Genomic DNA, 9130 nt, shown 5'->3' with positions numbered 1-9130 from the left:
AAAAAAAAAAAAAAAAAAAACACCCTAAAAATTAGTAGCACTAGCGGCAATGACGTGAGAGCATGTGAGATCCACACACGGGCGCATGACGGCATGAGGGCCAAGCGGAGTCGCGTGAGTCGGCAACGAGGAGCAAGGAGGCCGGTGAAGACAATGGTAAGTCACGTTGGCGGGCATAGCTTATGAAGAATAACACTTCGAGCTTTAGAAAAAATTGAATCTGATAACCAAGGCAGTTTCAAGAGTAGGCATCGAAGTTGATTGGAGGAGACGGCAAGACGGTGGTGGAGGGGTTGAGGCTGCAATTTTGCAAGGATTGAAAATAGATCGTCGGAGGCGACAGATAAATCATAAAATGTGGAAAGGTGTAAAGAAAACTCAAGACAAATAGAATTAGAAAGAAGCAGCTTCATGAAAGAATGGAGGGGAGAGGAGTCCTATAACCAAAAGTTTTCAGCAAAGGGTTTCATTTTTTTTTATTTTTTTTTACTGCGCTCTTTTTCAACACTTTAACTTGGTCTTAATCCTCTCATGTTCCCCAATCAAAATACAATAATATAATTGGAAAATCATATTACTTTATTTTCTTCCTTTTTTTTTTTAATTTCTTTTCATTATTTCTGAGTTTTTCTCAACTTAGGAGGAATAATGTTACGATGTCAACTTTGCTTACCATATGAATTTGAGCAGACAAGGTAAAATAGACATCATACATTTATTCAATATACTCTAAGCTCAAATGACACTTCCTCCTCTCACAAAATGGGATAGAATTTGAGATTTTGTATGTAATACCATCACTTGAATTATTATTATTATATGCATGTAATACACTATTCGCCACATTCTATCACAAAAAAAACAAAAACAAAAAACAAAAAACCTGAGGAATTGGGAATCAAAAAAGTTCAAGTCAAGCTATTGGAAAGAACCTATCAGTAAACCTTAACTGCACAAAGCTTTGGAAACAAGCTGAAAAGAAGAGATTCTCTCACTATTACATTTTGATTCTAATATTAAAAAAAAAAGAATTCCTGTTTCCAACAAGGCAGAGCAAGCACCAGTAATGGAAGCTGGGAAGGGCACACAACCAATGCAAATCCCTCAGTCAATACCCAAGCTGGAATAGGGTTCAAAGCCACCCTGACAATCAGAAAATTTCAAAATCAAATTAATCTCAACACTATGGTTCTCAAACTAAATAGAAGCATTACCCTGACCATTAAAAACCCTTCCTTTTTGGGTATGAAGGATAGCACGAAGCAAATAACAGATAGGGGTGTAAACGAGCCGAACTTTAGTGAGCTTCCCTTGTTCAGGCTTGGCTCGTTTAAATTTTACTTGAGCTCGAGCTCAAAGACGAGCCAAAAAAATCGAGCTCAAACTCATAATAAGTTGAGCCGAGCTAGCTCGCGAGTTAACTCTTATATTTAATGTTTTTTTTAAAAAAAAAAAAATTTAAACTTCAAGTACTCTTAAATGACTTAAGAAGCTAAATATGATCATTTGCTTAGCTTGACTAGTCGAATATGAAGCCTGAGTCAATACAGCAAGGCACTTAGTTTCAAAGAAAGATGATATGTATCATTTTATACATAAGCAAACTTGGGGTTTGATATTTTCTTAGCAATGTAGGACAAGTTAACAGGTTGTATTTAGACTGCATTGGAACAACGCCCCCTACAAAAAAATATTTTTTCAACGTCTCTCTCTCAATCTCTCTCACTAGTCATAGCGCATCTTCCACCTGAACTCTCATTTCTCACTCTCGCTCACCATAAAGGAAGTGATAGTATTTGGGTCTCTTTGATTCTTCAATAGTTTCTGCCTTCCGCAATCTCCCTCAATAGTTTCTGCTTGATTCTTCTTCCTTTCGTTTGGGTCTGCTCTAATTGAATCAGGGTCTTTTTAATAATTGCTCTCTATTTGATCACGAAGGATCTAAAATTTTTCATTTTAATGCTTAAATATAAATGCAATTTTAAGATTTTAATAATTATGAGATTTATAATTAATTATGTGTTACTTAGTTTATATATATACACACACGATCTTATACAAGCTTGCTCACGAGCCTAACCGAGTCGAACCGAGTTTACTTCGTTTAATATTCGAGCCACGATTTGTGTTCACGAAATGTTTCATTTAATAATCGAGTCAAACACGAGCCGAGCTGATCCCGAGCGAGCGAGCAAGCGGCTTGCTCCCTTAACACCCCTAATAACAGAGCACTTGACACATACAGGAAATCTATCAACAATATGGAAGGCATACAGGTTTCTTGCATTATTTTTAATTTTTGTGTTGGTAAACCTGTGTACTCTAAAGCTTCAAACTTTTCAAACTTCTGATATGGTCTAGGGTACTATATTTCAGTATCGGCTTATATTTCCACTTGAATGTATCAATGACACTGGCAAAGAATATAGACTGCCATGTTTTGAGAAGGATGAACTTATTTTATTTCTATATTTCGGTTCGGCTAATTTTACTGAGATACGCTACTTACAGAGCAGTCATCATGAACACGCCATATGGTCTCCCCCAAGAGGTTTGCTACGGACAAGACTGTTAGCTGAGGAAAGTAGTGTCGCTCCAACACTGGAATGGTATTTGTAACGATCACTTCTTGAAACAAACCGCTCGACAGCCTCTCTATTGCAGGAGGACTGTAAACAGAATAATAATGCAATTAAATTGAATTATAACGAGATGCACAAATATTGATATTCATGACTGAATTGCAACACAAATATACCAGAATTTTATTATAACCCATAACAATGGTCAGAAAAAGAATTTACACAGAATTCAAATCTACTTGAAATGAAGCACTAGATTTTCAATTCAGCTACAAAACCACTAAAAAATGAACCCAAAAGGCATGCATATGCTTTAAGGAGAAAGAAACTCTCTCCACCACCCCCTTTTTTACCCTAAATGAAGAAAGAAGCAATAGTCATTGGCTCCTGTTCTAACCTCCATTTATGTATATCAGGCAATTTGCAGCTTCTGCTAACAATTTTGTTTTTAAATATGCCAGATGAATGAAGAATATTCATGCGCTAGAAAGGATCCGGATACCTAAAAACAGCATGTGTACTGCATGCATAGACTTCCCTCGCCCCCTCTTGGTGTAAAAGAGCTGCACCTTTGGAAATAGTCCCTGTACCCACCAGACAAACAGTTAGCCGACAACAAAAAAGTGACATCAATTAAGAAATATGAAAACATGAGCAAACAAGTGAATTCCCTAGGATAAGAGAAATGTAACGACCCAGGGAAAAGCGCTAGCCATATCTGCGCTATCACCCCAAAAGGACTAATCAATTTCGAGCTTTCCTAGAATTCATTATAAAGCCCAGTTTTACCTAGTAACTAGGTAATGCGGGACTTAGCACTCATGACTATGAGTATAAACCACCCACTCTATGTGGGCTTCTTCTCATCTTCCTAATATGGGACCGGGGTGTTACAAACTCCCCCTCTTAAACTTCTAATGTCCTCGTCAGGTCCACGTCATGCAGTGCTCCAGTACTACATGACCTGGCGTTACTAGGTGGCTCTGATACCACTTGTAACAACCTAGGGAAAAGCGCTAGTCATATCTGCGCTATCATCCCAAAATGACTAGTCAATTTGGAACTTTCCTAAAATTCATTATAAAGTCCAGTTTCACCTAGTAACTAGGCAATGTGGGACTTAACACTCATGACTATCTCTATAAATCATCCACTCTATGTGGGCTTCTTCTCATCTTCCCAATATGGGACCGGGGTGTTACAAGAAATACCATAACAATCTAGGCTTAAGGACTATTCCATCGACATACTTAAAATTTCACAAAATAGATAATAATATGATGGAGAATAAATATTTAGTCAGCCTATGTATTTATTGAAGGAACATTCAAAAAGAGTGTGCGTGTGTGTGTGAGAGAGAGAGAGAGAGATAGAGTAGAAGGAAAAAAAGTATAACTGCTAATGCAATAGTAACTGTGTACATAGTAGTTTGGAAATGAAGTGAAAGATAATCATATAACCACCACATGCAGGCTTAGGCATGATTCAAGTTAGTCATACCCAAACAACTTCAGGCAATGGAATCAGTTAATACAGTAATACTGCATGCAAGAATCGGCAAAACCCATGCACATCACTAAAATGCGCAAACATAAAAAGTATAATGATATATCATAGATGTTCTTCATCGTAAGTTGCAGTTTCTTTTAACCTTTTCTTTTTTTAAAATTTTTTTTTTTTTTTAAAAAAAAAAAAAAATGGACACGTTTGGTAAACATTCTTCCATTAACAAACATTTAAGGAAAAATATAAAACAAGAATCTTATGTTTCCCATCACAAGAAGCATTTCAAAAGTATTTCATCATAACAACAACCTCCCTCACAATTGCCACTGCTTCATCATTACAGTGAAACCACCATCATATTCTCATCACCACACCACCACTGCTGCCGCCACCACCATACCACCAGCACAAGGACCATCGTCATCATAATTACTGCCATCTAACCACTAAATCCACCATGCTACACCACTAACGCCACCATCATGCCCACCACAATCATCACCACCACAATGCCACCGCTATCACCATTATTGCAGCCACAACCATAATCAGAACACTACCATTGTCGTCATAATAACCACCACTACCACAATTGTCCCCACCATCATCACCATCACCGTCACATTGCCACCACTTCCATGTGATTGTTGTCTCCATTAGAATCATGCCTCTGTTGCCACAACCTTATTTTGACTACACAACATATTTCCCTTTTTCATAAAAATTGGCAATGAGATAAACATGATTAATGCCTCTATATATGCAAGAACTTTAAGACTGCTGCATCTATTTATTTACTAGATTCATATCAGCTTTCATTTTCCAGTCAATAAAGACAGAAGTGAGGGTGTAAGAACCCACCAGCTGTGTCAATCATGTCATCCACCATAACGGCTACTTTTCCCTTCACATCACCTATCAGATTCATCACCTGCAAGATGACATTCATCATATGTTTGGTTATCCGTAGATAGCTGTTTCAATATTGAATCAAACAAGAGAATTACATAGCATATGTACGAATATATATGATTGTTTCTATGTATGAAAACTTAGATGTAAAGATAGGCTTGAGGTATGATGCAAATCAACATTTTGCAGGAAAACACAACTATATGGCAATGAAACAATGAGCAACAGGCTAAGCATACCCTGATGCACCCCCCGCCACCCCCAAAATGAAAAATGAAATATTCTTGCATAATATAGGGGGCCAAATTACATTTGGGTGGTCATTTTGGTTCGTTAGGAAATGGAAATTTTCAAAACATATCGAGGATACTTCAGAGTGTAATTTTAGAGTTGTTACAAATACATTAAACGTAAGTCCTTTTCTATTCTCTAGAAATTTAAGGTTGGTCTGATTCCATATATATGGACACACTCTCCAGGACACATTTGAAGACCAAAACTTTTGTGCATGTTGATGCTAACACCATAACATATTTATAGAACTGAACACATGTAAATAATATATCAAGCTCTAAGAATATGTTTACCATTAAAATTAGTTATGTCATGACTTAATTATTTCTTGTTAAATGGATCTTGCACTATCTCTACTTCCATTTTTATTGACATTTGAATTTAAATTGTTAAAAATTATAAGTTTGAGGCATCACATTGAATAACATGTCGAAGCTGAAAATGGAAAACCTTTACAGTAAAAGCTACATTTAATTTGTTTAGTTACTAATTTTGATTTATAATAAAGATCAGAAAATAAGAGAAAGAAATATTTTGAGGTTCACTCGTAACAACATTCAAGGAATAAGGGTTTAGTAAACTGCACATAGGAAATTACTTTTGGCATCAAACTCTTACATAGATGTAAGGTTTTCCATATTCCTGTGCAGCATTATGAATGTGTACCTCGTTTTCTTTCTTGTTATCCTTCAGTGTTATAAAAATGTATCACCTTTTTTATTTTAACTACTAAGTTTTTTTTTTCAATTGATTTTGACCAGGAGGGAGAGGAGGCGCCCTACAAACAACAGGCATTTTACCAATTTCTCATCTCTTTTGCCAATGATCCTTCATATTTCATAGAGGCAAAACATATGAACTTTCAGAATTCTTGACAACAGATCACAAAGTGTAAAGTGATAAAAATCTAATTAGAGAACCAAAGTAAATTTAAATTTTAGTAGATCCACCTCTGCGACATTGTGTCCATGACGCCTTTTATCAACAATCGCAAGAGGTGCATCAGACAACTTTTTGGCGAAAGCACGGGCTCTAGCAACACCACCAACATCTGGCGAGACCACCACCAGATCATCACAATATATAGACTTGCTGGCAAGGTAATCGAGTATCACAGGCTGGTGATGCACAAAGAAACAAACATACAAATGATCAAGGAACTTATAAGGAAGTGTTACTAAGAAAGGGTTCTATAGATCATATGTGTAACACAAAGTGAGACTAATGCAGTTGAGAGTGACAAAGAACTTAAATATACTTCAAACTAACATTGAAGAAAGGCTCTCAAAGTGAAACAAAAGAGTCTCCCAACTTGGATGCTAAATCAAGTAGACTCTTTAAGTTATTACAAGAACTTGAAAAAGCCCAAGGCAATTTTCTCTGATAGGTGAATATCAACCATATTGAATGATTTCAGTCTTCTTTTTTTTTTGATAAGTATGATTTCAGTCTTCTGATCAAACAAATCCTATGAGATTATTTTCTTGAGGATTTTTGGATACGTAGGCAGAATGTAAAGACATTAGTGCAGGAAGAAATATAAGGATTCTCTTTTAGCTTTTTTCAGCAAAGCCAAACTCTATCTCAATTTAACTCAACTTCAGGTAGCTGTGTTAGAGACAAACTCCAGCACTGTTGTACATGAGTAATAATATGGAAGAAATGAAAGTAGCAAGGGTTTCTTACCTGACCATATACATGATCTACTGGAATATCAAAATAGCCCATGGACTGCCCTGAATGGAGATCACAAGCAAGAACACGGTTTGCACCTGCTTCTGTAATCAAATTTGCAACAAGTTTGGCCGCAATTGATTCACGCCCATGAGTCTGACAGAAAAGTATTCAGAGATTACAAGTAAAACAAACATGAACTCAGAAAAGAGTTATCTTGGATATATTAAACATTGACTACAAGCACCAGCTCCGGCAGAATTTCTACAAAACGCATATGCAGAAGCTACTAATTATCTTAGGCTTCTAAAACCTATAACAATTTATGATTTTCAAAATCTCCTAAAGGGTAGTTTTCTCAGTCATTAACAAATTACACTTTTTTTAAATTTCCTACTTTGTAGCAAATCTGTTTTTTCTTTAGACTTCACACTTTCACTCAAAATCATAATTTAGGAATAGATACTTCAAAGCAAAACATACACTAGCAACCAAGTAACGTATACCACAATGACTGACTACAAACTAGGAGTGGAAGACCAGTTTAAGTTAATCACACAATGTAATAAGGACCTAATTTTAAGGCCCTAGTCTACTATTGGAAGCAAATATGGTCAATTCCAGGGCCATGAAGAAGTGTACAGAAATAGTTTTTCATCAAGTTATCATGTGAACAATTTGAACTAGGAATTGATAGAAACAAAAAGAGTGTTTCCACATGTGACGCTCAAGCTAAAACAAGATGAGTTCATTTTCCATATTTTCTGCTAATTACATAAAGTTACCTTTCTATCAGCCCTGGCATATCCAAAATATGGAATCACTGCGGTAATATTTTTGGCTGATGCCCTCCGACAAGCATCAATCATTATTAGAAGCTCCATAAGATTCTCATTTGCAGGAGGACATGTGGGTTGCACAAGATAAACATCACACCCTCTGACACTCTCTTGCAACTGAACATATATCTCACCATCGGCAAAACGTTTTATCTTAATTTTTCCAAGCTCCAGACCCATGTAGCATGCAATTTCCTATTTAATACACAATAACACATCAGACATGTATATAGCAAACTTCTATGCACGACATAGACAAAAGTTCCTGATATAAGAAAAAAAATAAAATGTCAGTCTTAAGAAAAAAACCCAAAAGCATCATCCTGATATCTTTTATCTCAAACAATGGCCCATATATCTATATAGGGAGTCGGTATCCTCTCCACCTCCAGGTAGAGGACAGGTCTAGCTGTAATCAGATTTTCAGGTGTCAGTTCAACCCTAATTCAGTCCCAAACAAGAAACACATACACATAGAGAGGAGGAGTGAAGGGTCCAAGCATACTCTTCTCCAAATCACTCATCTAATATACTCAGATTTTCCGGTATAACCCCAAATTCCATTCCCAAAACCCCATTTTGACAAATCCTTTATCAACCTAAACCCTAAACCTTTCTAGATTAAACCGTAATGAAAAATCCAAAATGTAACATTGACAAATAGAAAATAAATAAATAAATAAAATAAAAAAGAAAAATCAAAGCAATTAACTTCAAGAATGAGAATTATGCTTCAAAAACCAAGAGCTCGACCTGAGAAAGAGCGGGATTGGCCGTGCCGGAGAATATCCGGAGCCGGGTGTCGTGCTTGTCGAGCGCATCGTCCAAATGCGCTGCGCTCGAAGGCGAACGACTCGGCGTCGTAGGCACGCCGGCGAGGATCGGAACGCACGGCTTGCCGTTCTCGCACTTGAGCGAAAAACTCACCACGCAGCATTTCTGGTAAAAAAATAAATGAAATTCTCAGTTCTCCAACAACAAAGAATTAAGGCATTGAAAATGCAAGAAAGAGGAAGACAGCCTTACGACGCCGTGTTGGGGGGGCGGGATTCGAGAGCGGAGCTCGCTTGGGAAGAAGCTCAAGCCTGGACTCCCAGAGCGTAGAAGACATGGCGAGTGAGAGTGTAGCAGAGAAGACATTTTCTCTCTTTTTCTTTTTCTTTTTTCTTTTTTTTTTTTCCTTTCTGGGTTTTGATCGTGGAAGTTAGAGATGGCTTTCTCAACTAGATATTAACAGAGTTCATATATATATATATATATATATATAGTTGCTAGTTAGTTAAAATAAATAAGAAATGCTATTTCAATGGATTTGGTGAACTG

General features: G+C 36.7%; 1 protein-coding gene across 1 annotated transcript; it reads right to left on the bottom strand.

Moving 5' to 3' along the window:
* Positions 1–801: 801 nt before the first annotated feature.
* On the bottom strand, positions 802–9008 carry LOC132162550 (ribose-phosphate pyrophosphokinase 1). The gene is made up of 9 exons (XM_059572797.1): positions 8834–9008; positions 8561–8746; positions 7754–8002; positions 6981–7124; positions 6245–6412; positions 4950–5019; positions 3085–3166; positions 2510–2669; positions 802–1143 (listed from the first exon to the last, which is right to left on the bottom strand). Exons 1-9 carry the CDS (start codon positions 8945–8947, stop codon positions 1105–1107), a joined length of 1212 nt encoding a protein of 403 aa, XP_059428780.1. The 5' UTR covers positions 8948–9008; the 3' UTR covers positions 802–1104.
* Between the last annotated feature and the right edge of the window lie 122 nt (positions 9009–9130).

The sequence above is a fragment of the Corylus avellana genome, chromosome ca1 (genome assembly GCF_901000735.1).
Source record: "Corylus avellana chromosome ca1, CavTom2PMs-1.0".
Taxonomy (NCBI): Eukaryota; Viridiplantae; Streptophyta; class Magnoliopsida; order Fagales; family Betulaceae; genus Corylus; species Corylus avellana.
The sequence above is the reverse complement of the archived record's forward strand: the minus strand, read 5'-3'. Positions and strand labels throughout refer to the sequence as shown.